General features: G+C 45.7%; 1 protein-coding gene across 3 annotated transcripts; it reads left to right on the top strand.

Moving 5' to 3' along the window:
* Window positions 1–9861: 9861 nt before the first annotated feature.
* LOC122367460 lies at window positions 9862–19953 on the top strand. 3 transcript variants are annotated; one of them, XR_006254064.1, is made up of 8 exons: window positions 9862–9936; window positions 10316–10437; window positions 10681–10792; window positions 11011–11100; window positions 11380–11507; window positions 14227–14308; window positions 14532–14605; window positions 19296–19953. XR_006254064.1 is itself a non-coding variant. In XM_043340540.1 (4 exons), exons 1-4 carry the CDS (start codon window positions 14047–14049, stop codon window positions 19416–19418), a joined length of 306 nt encoding a protein of 101 aa, XP_043196475.1. In that variant the 5' UTR covers window positions 14016–14046; the 3' UTR covers window positions 19419–19452. The 3 variants fall into 3 exon arrangements, 1 of the variants encoding a protein (XP_043196475.1); XR_006254063.1 differs by having other exon boundaries at window positions 9883–9936; window positions 10330–10437; window positions 19296–19448; XM_043340540.1 differs by lacking the exons at window positions 9862–9936; window positions 10316–10437; window positions 10681–10792; window positions 11011–11100; window positions 11380–11507 and adding an exon at window positions 14016–14073 and having other exon boundaries at window positions 19296–19452.
* Window positions 19954–20232: the final 279 nt, after the last annotated feature.

Here is a 20232-nt window from a genome sequence, read left to right on the forward strand (position 1 = left end):
TCCACTTAGCAAAATTACTCAATTTCAGTGCCATTATATGCCTGTTTCCATGGCAACCACCTGTTCATGCCCTTCGGCCGCATGCATGTGTTTTGAATGGGATCTGGCTAGGTAGGCTAAATTACTGCCGACGTTTTGCTGCTGGGCCTCCGCACCACCCGCCAGCTGCTGGGGGGGACGGGGGGGCGGGGAGCTTTGCTTCTCTGACGACATCGTCGCAACTCGCAACGCGTAGAGATAGAGAAGCGAAACTTTGCGTACCAGTGTCAGGAGGCCCATAAACGTCAAGCGCCCGTCCCGCTTCGAACCCGAACTGTATAACCACGGGAACGCGTGCTCTCACCACGCGGAGTCGAACGCTCTACCGACTGAGCTATAGGTACAGGACCGGCTCCGTGGGTACCTAAGTTGTGTCCAAAGTTGGTGTCGATCCCATTTCAAATTACGTCACAATGATGACGTCAGAAGTCGAATCATACATTGGAGTTTCTGAGTTTCCTACGACGTGTCGGGTCGCGGCCGGCCGGCCGCGGACCATTTTCAGAAGTGGCGGGCAGACCGTGCGTCGAGTACTTGCTTTCTCGCGCGGCGGTACTGGGGTTCACTAGCATTGATTAAAATATTTTCATTTGCCATGAACTTGAAACTATACACTGTAATTAACGATCATTTGTCAATTTTTACAAATTCTTCGAAATTCTTCTTTGAAAGCAAATGATTTCATTTCACTTAAGAATTGTCTTGTCCACCACTACAACCACCACCCAGCCGCCATCCATTGGAAGAGATAGGCTCTGCGGCACAAAGTGTCGTTTTAAACTGGACTGGGAACCAATGTGTGATGCCATTTCGAGCTAAATTTATGCTCATTATGTACCTAGAAGCATTGGGAACAACGCTCTGACTGTACATTTTTAGATTTTTGCCTCTAAATGAAAATATTTACAATCAAGTACTTTGCGAGCGCAGTTTAGAAGCTCCCGTAATGTTAAAGTCCTATCTCCTACACGCATGTAAATACTGCTCTAGGGAACCAACAGTTCGCATCGTACTAGCTTTAAATTATATCCATATTGTTCCCAGTACTTTCCTGAACACTGTGGTGAGTGTACATTTTTCGTTTTTTGCTTTACAAGCGTAAAATTCGTCTGGTTTTACACCACTTCATTCGCCTCCATAGCCCCGTAACGGCGCCGCGCGGCCCAGCCGGCCTGCGCCCGCTGTAGTTCCAAACACTGCCCGATAGATGGCAGGCGCAGAAGTGGTCCCAGCCGTCCCGGTACGATATGTCCGATATATGGGACCGAACATATAGGACCGAAAAATGGTCAGGTAGTAGGTACTCGGGAGCTAAATCCGTCCTGTAAGTTTCGTTTCCCTGCCAAATAACTTTTTGACCGGTAACTTTGCAGGGCAGCGCCAATTTTGACCGTGCAGAGCCTCGTGCAGAACGACGTAGGTATAGGATGGGATAGTGACCCGGGCTGACCTGAATAAGCAGCAGTGGTGCCAGAAGATCAACAGATCTGAACGGCCTAAATCAGTGGTCAGCAGCAATCCGTCTGTAAAATGTCAACTCTTTTTCTCCAAAGCGTTCCGAGCAGCTCATGAAATTGATCGTCAATGGGGAGGAAAGGGATAGCCTCTATCCACCTCCTTCGGGGGTGAGGATTATGCCGTCGCCGCTGAAAAATGAAACAGTCACGAGTCGATTAAAGCCGCTCGTCAACATGCTCGTTTGGCCCCAGTTCAACGTTTTCGCTTTCAGACATAAGCCGTCGAAATAGACGGTTTAATGCAAACTATTTTCGCGAAATGACCTTTGACGCATTAACTTTTGCCACTGATCTCAGTGTCTTGTTTTTAATGAAAACTTGTCGAATTAATAGAAATCATCTTTCGAAGGTGAGCTTGAAAAAAATGCCACATGTGAAGACAGTGACAGAAGACGGTCGTTACGCATTCTTAGTCGATCCACTCTTTCGATCTAGCAAACGTCAATCCAAGGCGCCAATCGGTATCGTTGAGATGAATGAAGACCTCAGGTGTTTTCATTGCTTTTAACACGATTCTATCAATAGGTATTCATTTATGGACGAAACGCTGTGAATCGCTCATGATATCGCATGACCTAAGACCAAAGGTTCAATTTGGAGTTCATGAATATATGTCACTCCTATTCAAGGTTTCAAGTTGGTCGACCCGTTTCGAGCGTACCTTGCCGTTTTTTATGTTTGGCCCAGGAGCTGAATTGAAAAGTGCTTGTCAACCCTCCCCCTCTCCTCCTCGACGAGCTACGATTAAACCATCACCACGATGCAGGTTAACCGGGTGGGGCTGGGGGGTAAATTTTACCCCCCCCCCCTCGCGAATTTTTGCAATATCTCAAAAACTGCGGCGCGTAGAGCCGCCAAGCTTTCAGTACCTTTTTGTACATCAATTTGACACCTTCTCTGAAAATTTGAGCGAAATCTGTCGGAAAATTTTTGAGAAATTGACGTTTTAGTGACGTCATGTTCGCCATTTTCGCCTCAAAAACGGCAAAATTTCAAACGCCGCGAACATCTTCATTTTTAAAGGAATCAAGAGGTAACAAAAAAGTTAAACGTAATTCTACTTTGTCTATCAAATGGCTATCTCGATTTTTGAAAATTTTGGATTTTGGCCCAAATTTTTTTCAAAAAACTGACTTTTGGGAAAATAATTATAAAATCCAAAATTTTGAGTGTATCGAAAAAAACGGAATATATGTCAGAGAAGTGGTCTATGTGCACCCACATACCAATTTTTAGAAGAATCGGCTCAAAAATGTGGGAGTTATTCAAAATTTTATGACGTCACGACACACAAAAATTTTAAAAAATGATTTTTTTTTTGAAGTTCTGGACCTCGTACGGAAACAAAAATAGCACCATTCGATTCGCCGTGAAAAACTGCATCAGATAGACACCTTTTTAGGCCTTAACAACCAACCAAAATTTGACCTCACTTGACCTGACCTTGACCTGACCTCGACCTGAAATTCATCCAGAGGTGGTCCATATCACTAATTGAGTGTGCCTATTGAATTCTATGAGTAAAATGACCCATAAAACATGTGTCGCACATGCCCTTTTCTACATTTTGTTTTTTGGTGACCTGACCTGACCTCACCTCACCTTGACCTTGACCTCTGAATGATATTGTATGCAACGAATATTGTCTTGGTAGCCTAAGAACACGTTTTGGGCGATCAGTCTCAGTCCATGACTCCATTCTCCGGCAACTACGGTGCAAGGCCGATACTGTAGAAACTTGCAATTTGTACCCTTGACCTGACCTTGACCTTGACCTCAAACTTTAAATTAAGTACATGTTTTTAGTTGTTCGTGATGAGAGCTTTCGATTGGCGTTTGAATTTTCCAAATCAGACCATTAGTTCGGGAGATAACAGGGGGTAAAATTTACCCCCCCCCCCCCTCAGCCCCGCGCGTTCGGCTGGAGACCCCAGCCCCGCGCGGGTTAAGCGAGTACACATCACCTTCATCTCATGCCAACGATTTTACGCATCAATATCACGCTGGTAGTCTGAGTCTGCATTTCAATGGATTTTTCCAATATGATAATAAATAATGGTGATCATGAAGCATTAGAACCATAAGAATGGTCAAGAAAGACACGTAAGAGGCAATTTCAATCAATATCCATAGGTATTGTTGAGAAGAAGACAAATAACGGAGTGGAAAGATTGTTCATACGTGTCAGTATTGTTACGTCTATTACCTACATTACGTCTATCCTTAGTCACGCGGCACAATCCAATGCATTCAATCGCAAAATATGTGAATGGGCACTTTCAATCCCGTGTAAACAATGTAACAAGATAAGGATTGGCGCTTCTAAGCACATACCATCCTGACGCCACCACATTACAAACACTTACGGGTGAGTGCGGCCCCCCTCCCCGCTCCATAGCCGTTGCTGACATTTCGGCATTGGCCACTTTTCTGTCTGGGGTCGCAACTTTTCAAGTGTGTAGAAAAACATGTAGCCATCTCTCTGCTGGCTTTCACCGAGTGCATCCGATTCGCGGATTCGACTAACTCGGTGGTCATCGTAGCGGAACCAGCATTCGCGTTCAGCGCTGTAAACGGTGGCCACGAAGTGGCCCGCGTGAGTATCGCCGCCATAGTGGCTTACCACGCCTACTAGCTGGTACGCGTGGTCACCGGCCAGGTTCGCCGGGCACGGCGACAGGTTATCCCCCGCGTGGGGCTCTGGCAGCTGTGCCTGTTCAGAGGCCTCTGTCACTTCTGTTTGCCGTATTTTAACCTCCTGCGGTTCACAGTTTTTGTCTTCGTTAGTCTGTGGCGGCTTCCACTCGGATTCGGCGAGGTCTAGCTTGGATGGCGGTATTGACATCTCTGCTGCAGCCACCTCTGACGAGGGAGGAACCGATGTCGTGATTCGCAGTGGTGCTGTGGCCCCGACTGGATCCAGCGGAGTGGCAGCTCGAACTGGAGGTGACGGTCCAGAGGCGAGCGGTAGTCCTGAGTGGTCTGGCTCAGACTCCTCGGCGTCGCTGAGCGTGCCCATTGTTGGGCGCCGATGTAGGGAATCGGTGACCTCACCTGCGACGTACTTATTTAAGGACAAAATCTTAGGAATACCAACACTGGCACGGATCTTCTTGGGCCTATCTCCAAGAAAGGCGCAGCGATTCAGCTGCAGGATCAGAGTCCTGGGTAGCTGACTGATCTTCAAGGTGACGCAGGATTCATCGTGGCCGCAGTGCTGGCAGAGCATGGTGCGTCGTTCGGGGCACATGCTGAGATGTAGCGCTTCCTGCAGTGTCGGTATGTCGGTGCTCTGGCGGCGTGGCACGTTGACAAACCAGCAGATGTTATTCAGGTGCTTCATCACCGTCTGACCACATTTGATGCACGTCTTACTCTCCAGGATCTGATGTTGAAAATGTTCTAAAAGAAAAAGTGATTGTTTCTGAAAAGAAAAAGTGATTGTTACTACCACTTCCTTAATAATGAAAAATTTATTTGAAAGTTTGATGCGCGACGAGTGCGCTGTCCTTTACAACATCATAACGTATCGAAAACGTTGAAAATTGACCATGAAACACACATATTCGGATAGCGTATTCTTTTCTGATCAATATCCACCCAAAACATTATCAAAAAGTCAATAAACTTCCGTAAAAATGACTCAGGCATACCACCGTGTTTTGTTAACGTTAGACTACGTCTAACGTTAGATTACGTCTATATCCGGCTGTCAGTAAGTCGAAGATTACTTGAGTGTTAGTCACGTTCCGAAATCAAATGCTGGAATTATTTGTCGAAAGGTGTTTTTCAGCTTTATTTAATCAAAGTTGTACCATTTTTTTCTTTGTCCTATGCTTCTTTTTTGTTTGGTTTATTGCACATTCTTCTGAAGCTCGAAAAGTATTTTTTTTTTTGAAGAAATGAAACATATTGACCTTATATCATTCAGTTTCCAATGAAGCAATTCTAAAAATCTCATGAATCGCTCGAGTGTGTAACCCTTTTCAAAATGTACCATGTAAAAGCAGTTTTACTTGCGGTGTTTGCAGTCGCGCAGGTGAATGGAATGGTAAAATGGCACACCCTATCAGACCGTCTGCACCTGAAAAAAATTGCGGAACCATCTTACAGCCCCACGGAGAAAATTATGATTAACCAGTTGTGGGTTTATAATGATATTGCCAAGAGTGAACCAGGCAAGTATCCTAAGCTACTTGAGGTTGATATAGATTTAACAAACGAACAGATGAAAAGATATACCGTTTATGGCTTTTACTTTGATAACACAAGCCCTGCTATTGTCGACTTATGGAAAGGCGGCGTGATTCCATACCGTTTTTCGAGAACTGAGACGGTTAATGATAGATCACCATTTATTGAAGCTATGAATGGTTGGACTGCTCGCGTTCCGTGTATCAAGTTCGTCGAAGATAAGACAAGTAGTGATGACAAGGTGTTACATATTGTTCAGCGAAAACTGTCCTTTGCTTCTCTTGGCTACAGACCTGAAAGAAAGAAGCATATTCTGTCCGTGGCCGACGTGGCTCAAACTAAGCCTGTGATCATGCACTTGCTGGGCCATGTTTTGGGACTTGCACATAGTCATTCTAGGCCTGATAGAGACAGATTCCTTCTGTGGATGCGCGAAAACGTCGACATAAGAGACGTTTTATATCTCAACACCCAACAAGATTGTCCTTATGACTTGGGATCGCTGATGCACTATGATCAGTACGCCTTCACAATGGATAGAACCGAGGAAATGTCGTTTATGGTGAAGGAACAATCTTGGAGCGACAACCCGGTAGTCCAGAGCGCTATAGCTCCCAAGGAATACGACACATACGCGCTCAACTATGTAGTCGGCAGGTGGGATGCGCCCTCCCTCACCGACAAATATCGCGTGGAGTCGGCGTATCGGAACGAGGCAGGATGCACTCCAACCAGCACCGACTGCATCCCAATGGTGTTCGGCTACGAAGACGTCAAGGTTCTCCCCGCGCAGTTCCTCATTGAGCCGAAGACGGCGTTCGGCAATCGCCTGCTGTTTGACACGGAGAATCCCGAGGACAACGCCTTCACCATCAACCTAGACACCCTGCCGACCAACCAGTACAGTCACGACATCATCACCACGGGCTCTCTGGACAAAATATCGGACGACCCGTGCGCCCGCACGCTCTGGATCATCCAGCCGGCTCAGGAGCCCACCATCGGTCAGCTGGGCTTTATGCTCCTCACCGGCTGCTCCTTTATGAAGTTTGAGTTTTACGATTACCTGTGGGACCATCACGAGCTATTCTGCGCGGCGCAGTTCGCCAGGCTGTATCGTAAGGCGATATTCACCTCCAGTAGCACTATCATGCACCTGCGTGTGCATAAGATTGATCACAAGGAGGTCAACTCACTGGTGAATGGCGTGATTAAGGTGCACAGCTACCAGGACTGGATCTGCTCCGGTAACGCTGTGAATTTGAAATGCTCCGGTCTGCCCGACCCGAAGCTAGTGGCTTATTTCTTGCCATAATCTGAGTTATTGTGAAACATTTTAGCATTTTCTGGCCATATAATTTATCGAAAAAATTGCGTGCAATAAATAATTCGAGGTTTTTGTTGATGAGCGTTTTTTCTCTCTTTTTAGAAACGCCGAATACCTAAGTATTGCATACTGATAACTTGCCATTAATTTATATACGCATTAACCCGCGCCCCGCTGGGCTATTCAGCCATACGCGCCCTGCTGGGGGGGGGGGCAGATTCTGCCCCCCCCCTGTCTAACTTCCGAACCGATGGTCGTAAAAAGACGGGGAAAACGGCAATCGAAAGCTCTTAACAAGGCGGATCTTAAGAGCCCAATTTTTTTTGCTTAAGTAGGTCAGAGGTCAGGTCAAGGTCAGGTCAAGGGTACAAAATGCAAGCTTCTACAGTATGATCGGCCTTGCACCGTAGTTGCCGAAGAATGGACTGACTGATTGCCCAAAACGTGTTCTTAGACTACCAAAACAATATTCGTTATATACAATGTCATTCAAAGGTCAAGGTCAAGGTCAGGTCAGGTCAGGTCACCAAAAACAAAATATAGAAAAGGGCATGTGCGACACATGTTTTATGGGTCATTTTACTCATAGAATTCAATAGGCACACTAAATAAGTGGTATGGACCACCTATGGATGAATTTCAGGTCGAGGTCAGGTCAAGGTCAGGTCAAGTGAGGTCAAATTTGAAGTTGGTTATTAACCCGGCACCGCCTGGGCTATTTCCGTACCCACGACAGCCTGGGTCGGATCCGACCCCCCCCCCTGTTATCTCGAGAACCAATGGTCGTATCGAGCCCCGCGAGGCGGCGTTCGAAAGGTCTCTACGAGACCTTCCCAAAGCACTCTTAGGATTTTAAGATTGAGGTCAACTTTCGGGTCAAGGTCAGGTCAAAGGTCAAATTCTGGGGTTTTGCATGATTAGGCTTACGGACAGCGGTATCGATAGCTGCTGCTCGAAACTCACCAAAAATGACCTCAAAGACCTAGTGAAGGTACCATGTGCGTATAGGGGTCATATTAAGTACGGGTCAAGGTCAGGTCAGGTCACGAAAGGTCACGATTTTCACTTTCTGCTACATGGGCGTGCGACACATGTTTTATGGCTTATTTTTCACGCCGAATCCGATGGTGATGGTTATATGTGACCCCAAGTCACTGTGCTGGTGATAAGTGTGCATTGAAAGCATAAAAAACCGTTTATACCATACATAACTAAATGAGGGCCAGGAAAAAGTCAATTTTTCAACTTTTTATTTTTGACATAAAAAATGCACTTTTCTAGTCGAGCTTTGTCCCAGGAATCTATTGGTGCCATTTGTTTTCACATGCGATGTTCAGAAGTGCCTCTAATTCACGAAAATGCTTATGACGTCACCATGCCCTATGCATGTTGGAGCTATTTTTTACAATTTGGGGGTCAAAAATCAAGATAGAAAGTTCAAATTTGGGACATCTAATGATGTTCTGATAAAGCTCTATAACATTTATTCCGGTTTTTTGGAAATTCTCAAAATTTTGGATTTTATTAGCTGTTTTCCAAAAAAACATAGTTTTTTGAATTTTTAGGGGTGAAAAACGTTTTTTTTTTTTTGGAAAATCCGAGGCAGTCATTTTTAAGAACTCGTTGAGCTGCGTCTATTCATGTTCTTAATTTGCAATTTGCTTTCAACCTTGGTTTTTGGCGATTTTTTTAAACATTTACCACTTTTTGACTGAAAACGCCATGTAGTTACATCACTAAAATCAATATATCTCAAAAAGTTTTTGAAAATTTTTCTTAAAAATGACATAGAAGACGTCAAATTGATAGGGGAGAAGGTTTGCCAAGTTTCAAGTTGATAGCGTAAGCGGTTCGTGAGTTATTAAAGAAAAACGGAGGGGGGTCGGTTCCGACCCCCAGGCGTTGCGGGTTAAGGCCCAAAAAGGTGTCTATCTGATTGCACCCCCCTAAGCTTTTTTCGCGAATAACTCGCGTAAAAAGCGGCTGATCGCGACGAAACTTTAAGTACCCTCGCATTGATCACTTTTATACCTACCCTGAAAATTTCATGACCCTGACCCCAATGACCTTTGACCTGTGACCTCTTTTCCGTGACCATGTTTGGCCGAAATCGCGATTCGGCGTATGTCGGCTCGCATTAACCGCGCGTTTGCAAGCTTTTCGTGGTTTCAAACGTTCAAACATGTGATTTGATGTTGCTCCCATGCATTAGGGTGGGTGTCAAGGTCTCCTGAAGGTCAGGTCAGGTCATTGACCTTTGGTGACCTCGGTTCACTTATTCGAGTTTTACATGTTTCTAGGCTAGTTTTTTGAGCTGAATTCGAATCTAGCAACCATTTGAACATTTACGAAGTAGTTTTGGTGCCCTCGTAACATGTTACGAAGCTGTCAGAGGCGGGTGACAGGTACTACGAATACCTGTCACGACCCATACCGGTTGACCTGACCTGACCCGACCTGGTATAAACGCTTAACGACATCATCTGTGATCAAAACTAACACGATATTCGTGATCAGAATACCGGAGAACCCCTTAGCAGCCACGCTTTACGACTTTCTAACAGGTCCCGATATAACAGGAACAGGACCCGCCTAGGAATTTTGATAAAATACTCAATGCTCCAACGTTGCTGCTCCCCCAATTCCATCCCTGGGGCCGCCCCTGCCGGCTACACATGTCTGCCGCTCCCCTCCCGGCCCGGCTCACCTGGCGCCGCCCCTGCCGCTCCGACCTGCCCCCGGGCGGTGGCCGGTCGGCCGGAGCGCGACTGGTCCGCCGCGCGCGCGAGCTTTCGCTACCAGAGGTCGGTGCGTGCGGGCGGCTTCCGGCGTGGTGACTGTTTCTGGAACGATTTTGAGGTAAGTATGCCTTTTTATCGATTCTGGGTCGTTTTTAGCACTCTGGTGGGGATAAGGATAGCTAACCGGCCTTTTAAATCGGGGAAAGGGAAATGTGCACTTTGAAGCCCATTTTGCGGCGCTAAATCAATGTCAGCTTAAATACTGACACCGCTGTTTGTGAAAACGTCAGCTAAAATGCTGATACTGCTTTGGTGCTAAGTCGTTGTCCCATTTTACTTAGTAGTATTATGTATAATAGTTCAATAAATTTCTATTGCACCCTTGTCCCTGACCCAAAACATGGTTAAAGTTCGAAGCTATCGGTCCCCGGTATGTGCCGCTGATCCCTCATGTCCGCTTTTTACGCCTTTTTCAATGCCTGCGTTGCTATTTCTAGCCGATCGTCTGCAGAGTTGTGCCGCTGCCTGTCCGTCTGCATCATGGCTGCTGGAGAGGGGCCGGTCCTCGCCACCGCGCCGGTCCAATGTCCGACCGACCTATCGCTGGACACTCTGGACGGTAAGTTTCTTTAGGACGGCGGTGTAATCGCCATTGTGTTATGAATTTAAATATACAAATTAGCAACTTAGTATGATAAATGCGAGGAAACGACTAATTTTAATCATATTTCAACGACAAATTGCAATGTTTTTTAAATATTCTTTGCATCTGTCATTATGGTGTTTTTCATCACATTTGTTATGCGGTAGAGCGTCTATTTTACTGCAGTGCATTCATAACATCGTGTCATTTCTCCCACAGACCACAGCTCATGTGCGGCAATACGAGCGGCGCCGTTGGTACCGAGATTAGAAACGTCCATCTGCCGGTCAAAACTCAACTGCGGCCTGCGGAAACTCCAGCTCTCTCACAGGTACGGCATACGTCTGCAATTATGAGTGAATGAAATGAAATGAACTACAACATCTTTATGGGCGTCATATGACCATAGTAGTTGGTGTGCCCTAAATCGCTCATCAACAAGTGATAACGATTGAGTTTACGGTTAGCATTAGGTCCTGTCTGTTTATTAATGATAGTCTTTGCAGAATTTCATGAACTGATTCCACTGTTGTTTTTATTACATGTAAGGACGTCTGGCAGTTCGCGAGTTGGGGACACTGCTCCAGTATACCGACCAATGGACGTCACTTCAATGGATCGCGTCACAAACTTGACCCGGTGAGTATGTATATCAGGGTATACTCGTGATCCTATTTTCATTTTCATATAGCGTCTGAGTACTCGTATATTGGTTTAGCTAATCCACTTTTACTGATCCGGATCACAAGTGCCATGGAAGTCGGGTCACTGAGTTTGCTACACGATTACTAAAGACGGCGAGCAATGTGCACTGATGAAAAACGAGACAGATACGAAACGTGAAGAGAATTTCTGTGCACTGAGTGGTTAGGTTGTGATGATAACCGAAGTGACGTGCCTCCCCTCGTGCCGTTTCAGTGTTTGGCGGTGTCGGGGCGGTCTCCCGGTGCCGAGTCCCGTCCGGCGGCTGTATTGTTGACCCAAGATGCCGTTCCGTCGTCCGAACTCCGGCTGCTTGTGACCTGGCGCCGGACAGACTCCGAACGGTAAAGGCGTGCTGAGAACGGCATTTTTATCGGAGTCTCTGCATTTGGGCTCATATGAAGCAGTTACTGGTTAGGAAGGTGAAAAGGAACCCCTGATTTGGCTCTTTTCCAGTCACTTCTCTACCAGAGTTACAGTTGTCTATAACAAAATTGAGTATGTTGCTTTTTCAATTTACGGGGACAAGGGAAATCAGTTAACCCATAATCGTAGGGGGACGGGCAAAGCGGCCCCTCTCCTTTTCCATCTATATCTCCTGAAGTGTTGCAGATATCGTCACCAAGCTTTCCAGGCCCCTCTGGACATCAATTTACAGATATTTGAGAAAAAACATAAGGCTATGATAGATTACCCACAAATGACGCCAGAGTGGCGTCATGTTCTGCCCTTTTTGCTCCAAAATAGGTTTTGCGGGAAGAGCTGTCACGCCTACAATTTTGAAGATAAAGGAAAATATTTGAAACTAATCAGTTGTAGATTAATGCCATGATGTTAGTAACAAAAAAGAACACACGTTTTCATAAATATTATTTGAAAAAATAGGCTGACGATTTGCTCATCTAAGACTTAGCTCCCATTTATTTGGCAAATACCGCATAACGTATGGCTGCACCAAAGTTTATTAAAAAGTGTAAAAAATAACATACATTATTTCGGTATTTATCATTTGTCTATTAGGTACTCTATCTGGGAGCACATTTCATTTCTCTCTACTCCATCATTCAATTGCGTCGTCATATTTATCAATCGCTGGATGTGGAATTTGGAAAAGGTTTCGCAGTGCCGACCCATTTTCTGTGTTTTACCGGCCGCGGGGGCTGCGCGCCGTGCGGCGCAGCATAACATTCAGGCGCTGTACACTAGCGACATCTATGGGCCGGATCATAACGATGCGGCGCAGTATACCCTTAGGCGCTATGCACTAGCGACATCTGTGAACAGGACTCTAACCTTGCGACGCAGCATAAATTCAGGCGCTGTACACTAGCAGTAGCGACATCTGTGGGAACGATTGTAACGATGTGGCACAGTGTGCGCTTTTACTGCTTCTATGCCTCTTGTTCAGTCATCAGATTGTCTGCCACACTTTTCTGAACAATGTGAGATAAATTTGAAATCATGTGGAAATGATTTCAAACTCAAATGCAGAAAGCGGACAGGCTGTAATATGCATGCATCCATGTAGATCAGTGATCACGCCGCAAATTCTGAATTGTAGCGTGTAAAAATCGGCAGGGAACACCTTTTTCTTTATCCGTCTCTAATCATTGACTGATCAAGTAAATAGCCTGCTTTAACCCGTGCCCTGCTGGGGGGGGGGGGGTGTTTGAACACCCCCCTTGTGGTTTTTCGCGAATATCTCAAAAACGGCGGCGCGGAGCGCCGCCGTTTTTGGAACACCTTATCATACATCAATTCTACACATGTTGTGAAAATTTCAGACCAAGGTCGTTCAAGGTCAGGTCACCAGGTCACTTGAAGTGACCTCACCTCATAAAAAGTTTCAATGTCTGTCATAGCTACACCGAGTGACCGATCGCTTTGAAACTTTCAGCGATTGCTAAGAGCAATAGCATGTACAAAATGTATATCTCAGAATTTTGATATCGATGACCTAAGGTCAGGTCAATTTTGCGACCTCCCCATTATAAGTCAATGGGAGAAAATTGAAATGCGCCTCTTTTGGACGAAAGACATTATAAACACTCCCAAACACTGAATTTCAGGTGGTTTAGACACACTGAACATGAAAATGGTGTCCGTGACCCCTGTTTATGCCCTGAGGTCATCTTAGGTCACGAATGGTATCTAACAGTTTTTCGCAAATAACTTTTGATAGAGGCATGCTAGAGCGATGGAAACGCCTTAGGTGTGTTCAGCTCGACGATACGGATTGACTGATATGCAACATTTCCCTTTCCGGTCAGGTCATGACCTTGACCTGAGGTCAAATTTTGAAGGTGACCTTTCAAGGTCAAGTTATAGTTCATTCGATGCGTCTTGACGAGAGGAACACGATGCCGGTAAAAGTAAGCTCGTACAAGGCTTGGGTCAAAAGTTATTGCAGAAAAACTGTTTCCGAAAAAATCGGCTATTTTTGCTGTTTTTGCCCCCTGCAGGCAAAACCGTTGACGTTAGGTCAAATCTGAGAAAATTATTCAGAAAGGGCGTTAATAGGGCTATCGAATGCGCTTTTCCGCGGCGCTGTAGCTCTATTGGTTCCCGAGTTATGCGTTGGCTTCTTGGAAATCGTCGACATTCGACCTGGAAATAGGCGAAATTTTGCCTTCAATGACCTCTGGTGACCTGACCTTTGACCTGACCAAAAATTTGACAGAAGTGATTTCGTCATTATTTTTGACGTTCTTTCGAACGCCGCCTTCCGCGTATCGCTACGTGGCCCAGAAGCCGAGTTAGAAGGGGGTGTTCAAACACCCCCCCCCCCCCCCAGCAGGGCGTGGAAATCCAGGACCCCCAGCCGGGCGCGGGTTAAGACAAAACACCTTTTTGTCGAGTTGGTTCTTCAAAAGCTTCTTTTGCATGGACCAGCTTCATTTTGATGAGCAGGTAAATGGTTTTCGCTAAAAATTTCCCGATTTCAAAAGTTAACTTCACGAATCAGCTGCTATGTCGCTTTGAGATGCATTCATACTCGATTGCGTGTTTACAATCTAAACACATTAACAGTGTTGCTGACGCTGTTCCATCTTTCTGCGACAGGTGCGGCAGTACAGTATGGAGTGTGGCGCCGGTATACAGCTGACACCAGACGTCCGTCCATCGGCCTCGCACCTGGACAAAGGTAAGTTTATCTGCAAAACTAATGAAGGATAAATGGAGTTCTGTGGTGTAAAATTTATGGAAATATAACGTTAACTTTCATTTATTTTGACCTTGCCTTGGCTTTCAGCTTACATCCGTTCACACTCTGGAAGTCTCATTAATTCGTGTTCTCAATTGTTGTTATTACTGTTTCTATCCATGCTTCTCTTCATTCATTAATTCCTTCGTACTGGCTGTTTCAGGTTCACCTCACCAGAGCGCCGGTGGCCCTGCTCCAACACACCACCGGGACCCGCCACAGGTTTCGGCTTACCAGGTGGGTCGGTGCACCGAAGGGGCACTGTAGCTGTTGTGACATTAATGCATGACTTCCGCACACTGGTTCCTCATGCGAGTCTGCGGGTTTGCGAGTTTTTAGCCCCTGAGAGTTTTCAAAATTCAAACAGCCCTTTGTACGTGTTTCGACACACAGAACCACCAATCCCCGAGAATGTGAATGTTCCGGCGAATGACAGTGGGCGAAATTTTCACCTATAAACGTTCCAAGCGCCTTCTCTGATAGGCGCTGTTTCATGTTTTTTGCTCATTTTTGCTCGAACATGACCTCAGTTTGACCTCAATAACTTCTGACCTAAGGTGACCTAAGACTTGAAATTTGGTGTGAAGGTGTCAAATTGATGCCCGGAAAGGTACTGAAAATTTGGCGGCACTGCGCGCCGCCGTTTGCTTGCTATTTAGGAAAAACCACAGGGGGCAAATTGCCCCCCCCCCCAAGCGGGGCGAGGGTTAAGCAAATGATCAAAGTAATAAAAGAGTAGGTACTAAAAGAAAAGAGGAGGAGTAATAGTAAAAGACAGCCTCTGTTTGCAAGATATCATTCACTCGAGCAGTGTGTTGTGCGTACGCATGTTAGCTATTCAACGAAGATAAGAAATTGCAGACAATCAATAAATTGCATTACTATGCAAAATATTCAAAAGTTCTCAATCATCGCATCTCGTGCTTGTAGTGGCAACGAACAACTTTCGGAAACTCGCAGTCCGCGTCTACATGAGAGGTCCAGCGTAGGATAGTCATAATTGTATGGTATAAAGTGCAACCGTTCAACCGAAAGTGACGCTATGCTGCCACGGTTTTACACATTTTTAGGTCTTTTAGAGCGTGCTCTTTATGTATCAGTTTCAAATTGTACAATATTTTTCTATAGCATAGGGGAGAACGGGGTAATTTGGCCGGTGGTGTAAATTGGCCGCGCCCACCTGTACGATATCTGATAAAAGTGAATGAAATAATTCTAGTCTATTCATTTCTCATGGGTAGAACTAACTCGAGGACAAATGTCAAAACCTTCTCCCTCATAGTTTTATTCAAATTAAATAAAACGTGTATTTCATTAGAAAATGGTAACTATTACTTCCGTTTAAAAAGTTGTATAGCATGCAGTATTTGGAATATAAACGAATTCCGACATTATAGCCCCATTCTGCGGGGTGATCAGTAGTTTCGTACAGCCATGACGACTTTATAGACAAAAATTCTAAGAATAGCAATGTGGGGTTATTTGGCCGGGACTAGCGGGGCAACTTGGCCGGTGCGCTCAGGGTCGCTTTGCTGGGACGGCCGAGTTTTCATGGTCAATTATACCATCAATGACATAATTCATGACCAACTTTGAGACTACCTTGCTGCCTTATTTCCTATTGGACAGCTGTAAGGGCATGTGACGTCATTAAAGATAACCAAACATTTTTTGCTAAGGCACGCAAATGGTCTCATTGTGTTCAGCTCGTCAAGGCGCATTGAATGATATACCGTAAACCGGGGTGAGTTGATATGGGGTGGTGAGTTGATATAAATTGCTCGAAAAATGTTAAAATGTGTGCTGCTCATCCATATGTCGACCAATTTTCAGTTTTATTTTTCTGTGAAGTGAAGCAACCAATAAGTGATGCATATAGCTGAGAAAGGCATGCATGTGGTGCAGTGCCTTCTTAACACATTACTTTTTTCAAAGTCCTTTTTTTCTTCTGATTTTGAAACTAAGGAAAAGTCCCCACCCTACAGCAAAGACGGTGGATATTCATGGAACAACATGCACTGGGAAAGAAACTACCATAAATTTACTGTTGATCCCAGGTAGTTTTGGGTTTCACCTATAACAACGCTTTTTTATAATTTTAAGAAAAGTGACAGGTGGTGAGTTGATATGCCATCAAGTGGTGAGTTGATATGCATGATAAAAGCTGATACCAGGCTGGTATGCATGCAAATTAGCATGAAATAGGGGTCTGCAGGTAAGACAAAGTCAATTAGACCAACTCTTCTCCTTTTCTTTCCCCACATCATTCCATCAACCCCCAAAAGCTTTAGTTTTTTTTTTCTGAATGCTTGAGACGAGGCCTGTTAGTATCACTGATGTTAGTTGTCGGACTTTCGTCCCCGTCTTGAGTTGAGATGTTAGTTTCACAACGTTTCAGCCAGTAACCTCTCCGGCGATCGATAGTGGAGTGGTTACAACCGTGGACCATCACCGGGGAAACCCGAGTTCGATTCCCGCTGACTACAGGAGCTTTCGAACTGTTTGACGCGTACGGCGCAACGCCGCCAACATCCAGGTCCTTCTGAGGGTCAAAAAACACCTGACGAGTGACGACGGCCGGAGAGCAATTGGCCGAAAGGTTGTGAAACTATCTCAACTCAAGACGGGGACGAAGGCCCGACAACTAACTTCAGTAACCCCAAAGTTTTTTTTTTCTGTGGACATACCTAACATGCAAAAGGCACAGCACAACTCCCTGTCAAGTCTCAAGATGGCTCCCTACAAGCTACAAAGGAACACTATAGAACACCTATATACATACAGATTAAAAAACTGTTATAATTATTCGTAGTTTCGAAAATGACAGAACTGTCGTTTCTGTATGGCTAACAGCGCGGGAATTCTGATCTCGTGAAACTGATTAGTTTTCCTGCTTGGCAGTTGCCAACCGAGAATGAGTGACTAAATGAAATGGAACAAACAACATACAGAAATGGACTGGTGTTTTAGCCCTCGCCCGTATTCGTGTTTTGCCAGCGTTTAACGTATAGGGGGGGGGGGTCCGTTGGAATCCCATCGTCGTTTGGCCCCTGGTGGAGCTAGAGCTTCGCGGAAAAAAATGAGCTTGTTGCCCGAGACGCGAGGAAGCCGATGATAACCAACTTTAAGGTCCTAGGTCATTGGTTAACCTTCCAGGCCAGGTCAATTACCCAGAAGTCGGGAAAATAGGGGGTTATTTGAAGTTCGTAAAGCGAGTTTATTATTTTTTGGCTGTTGCTGATCACGAATGTCATGTTAGTTTTGATCACAGATGTCTTCGTACATTTAGGCCAGGTCAGGCCAGGTCAGGTCAACCAGTAGGTGTCCTGCCGGCTATCCATAGGGAGTGTCAAGTGTCAACTACCACTGACGGTGTCGTAACATGTTACGAAGGCACTAAAACTACTTCATAAATGATCAAATGCATGTTAAATTCGAAATCGGCCCGAAAAAAAACTACCCTAGAAACATGTAAAACTCCAAAAAGTGAACCTAGGTCACCAAAGGTCAATGACCTGACCTGACCTTCAGGTGACCTTGACAGTTGACACCCACAATACTGCGTGGGACCAACATCATTTACATGTCTGGATGTTACAATCACAAAAAGACTGGAAATGCGCGGATAATGTGAGCCGACTACGCCAAATCGCGATTCCGGCCAAGCATGGTCTCGAGAATCAGGTCACAAGTCAAAAACCATTTAAGTCAGGGTCATGAAATCTTTAGAACATGTGTAAAATTGATAAACTCGAGAGGTACTGAAAGTTTCGTCGTGATCGGCCGCTTTTTGCGCGAGTTATGTGCGAAAAGCCGAGGTGATTCGTTCGCCCGCCTATAAGTGCGAGGGTTAATTTTGGCTTTTGATGCCGAATTCTGTTTTATGTCGCTTATTTCACCTTATAGAATACAGTCCAAATTAGATTCGCTTCACTTCACTTCATTAATATTTTGTTGACTACCAGTCAACAAAAGCTCAGAAGTATATGTATTCTTTCATTTCAATCCATTATCTCTGTCAGAGGCATATCAACCTTGACCCGCAACTGACAATGTGTTTTAATTACAAGAAAATACACTTGTAATTCCAAAATATATTGCCAGTTTTGATACCGTTGGCTTGAGAACACGTGACTAGCCAAGTTCAGAATGTTCTAAGTAAAACTAAGTATCATAAAGTGAAAAAATGATGCTGCTAAAATCAATCCATTTTGATAGCGCTGTGTTGGACATGATTGCGTTTCCATGAATGTGAGGTCTGCTGCCAAACTACTACCATTTTTCTGATGGTTTCTTTGAAGATGTGTTCTCACATCCTTTTTTTAAACACTGGCATTTTATCAACTCACCTCTGAGCTTCTTTAGCCGAGAAATTTTGAAAAATCCAAAACCATATCAACTCACCACCCCCCAGGGGGTGAGTTGATATGAACTTTGGCGTTTTAAAAAAGGGGCTTAATATATACATTTTTTATTCATTTTTGCTTATTGCCTCCCCAAGGCATGTGCCATGAAACTGGCACAAAAAGAATTCCGTAAATGAATGTGACTTTTAAAGAAATCTAGAAAAACCTCAAAATCCGTATCAACTCACCCCGGTTTACGGTACATGATGACCTTGAACTCACGTGACCTTGAGGTCAAGCGACTTGAGGTAGCGTGACCTGAAGTCAACCTTTGACCTTGACCTCTCGAGGTCAACACATATATGTTTCGATGCGGACTGACTAGAGAATTACGATGCTTAGTTTTGACCTAGCTTGATTACTTCAAAAGTTATTCGTAAAAAAACTGCGATCGCATCTAGAGCCACTATTTTCGATTCCGGGTCTCTGGCTGAGTATAAATATATACATTACATGTATTGGACTGCTTATTTCCAATAATCAAATCTATATTCCTGACGTCCTTTCTTCTTCTTCCACAGGTCGTTTGCATGCGAAGAACTTCAAAGAAGGAGCACCAAGAGTCGGAGAGCAGAAGAACCTCGTCCAAAGGGGGGAGAGGGGTAATCGGGAAAGGAGGTATGCGTGCCTGCCTTCTCTCCTGATTGCCCCCTCCCTACCACGTATAGAGGGAGGGGGTGATCAGGGGGAGGTAGGTGAGCCTGCCCTCTCTCCTGATTATCCCCTCCCCTACCACGTGTAGGGGGGGGGGGTGATCAGGGGGAGGAAGGTGAACCTGCCCTCTCTCCTGATTATCCCCTCCCCTACCACGTGTAGGGGGGGGGGGTGATCAGGGGGAGGAAGGTGAACCTGCCCTCCCCCGATTGTCCCCTCCGCCGCCGTGTAAAGGGGGGGATAATCAGGGGAGAGGGCAGGCACACCTACCTCTCCCCGATTGCCCCTACCCTATGTGTAGGGGGCAATCGGGGGGAGGTAAGTGGGCCTGCTTTCTCCCCAGATTGTCCCCTGCCATGTGGGGGGGGGGGGGGGAGTAATCGGGGAAAGGAGGCGGGAGTGCCTTCCCTCCTGATGCTCCCCTCCCTGCCATGTGTGTGAGAGGGGGGGTAATCCCCTCACCTGCCGTGTATGTGGGGGGGGGAGTAAGTGAACATCAGAAGAAAAATACATGCTGGACTATCGTTGGTTGTTTATTTCTATCGCAACACACATCACGCCGGTAACACATACACGCCCCCCCCCCCTAGTTATTGGACGAGGGAGAGGGTAACAGGCGGTGCCCCCCGGCGGACCTGGGTCGGGGACGTGAGTGCGGGGGGTGCAGCCAGGCGGTGACTACCGTTCCCGGTAGCCACCACCTGGTGACTGACCCCCCCCCCCCCCAACAGACACGTCCCCGACCAGTGCCGCGGACGTGCGGGTTGGGTGGCGGGGGGGGGGGGCGGTCAGCCAGGTGGCGAC

The sequence above is a fragment of the Amphibalanus amphitrite genome, unplaced genomic scaffold, assembly GCF_019059575.1.
Source record: "Amphibalanus amphitrite isolate SeventyFive unplaced genomic scaffold, NRLGWU_Aamphi_draft 000871F_arrow, whole genome shotgun sequence".
NCBI classification, from domain to species: domain Eukaryota; kingdom Metazoa; phylum Arthropoda; class Thecostraca; order Balanomorpha; family Balanidae; genus Amphibalanus; species Amphibalanus amphitrite.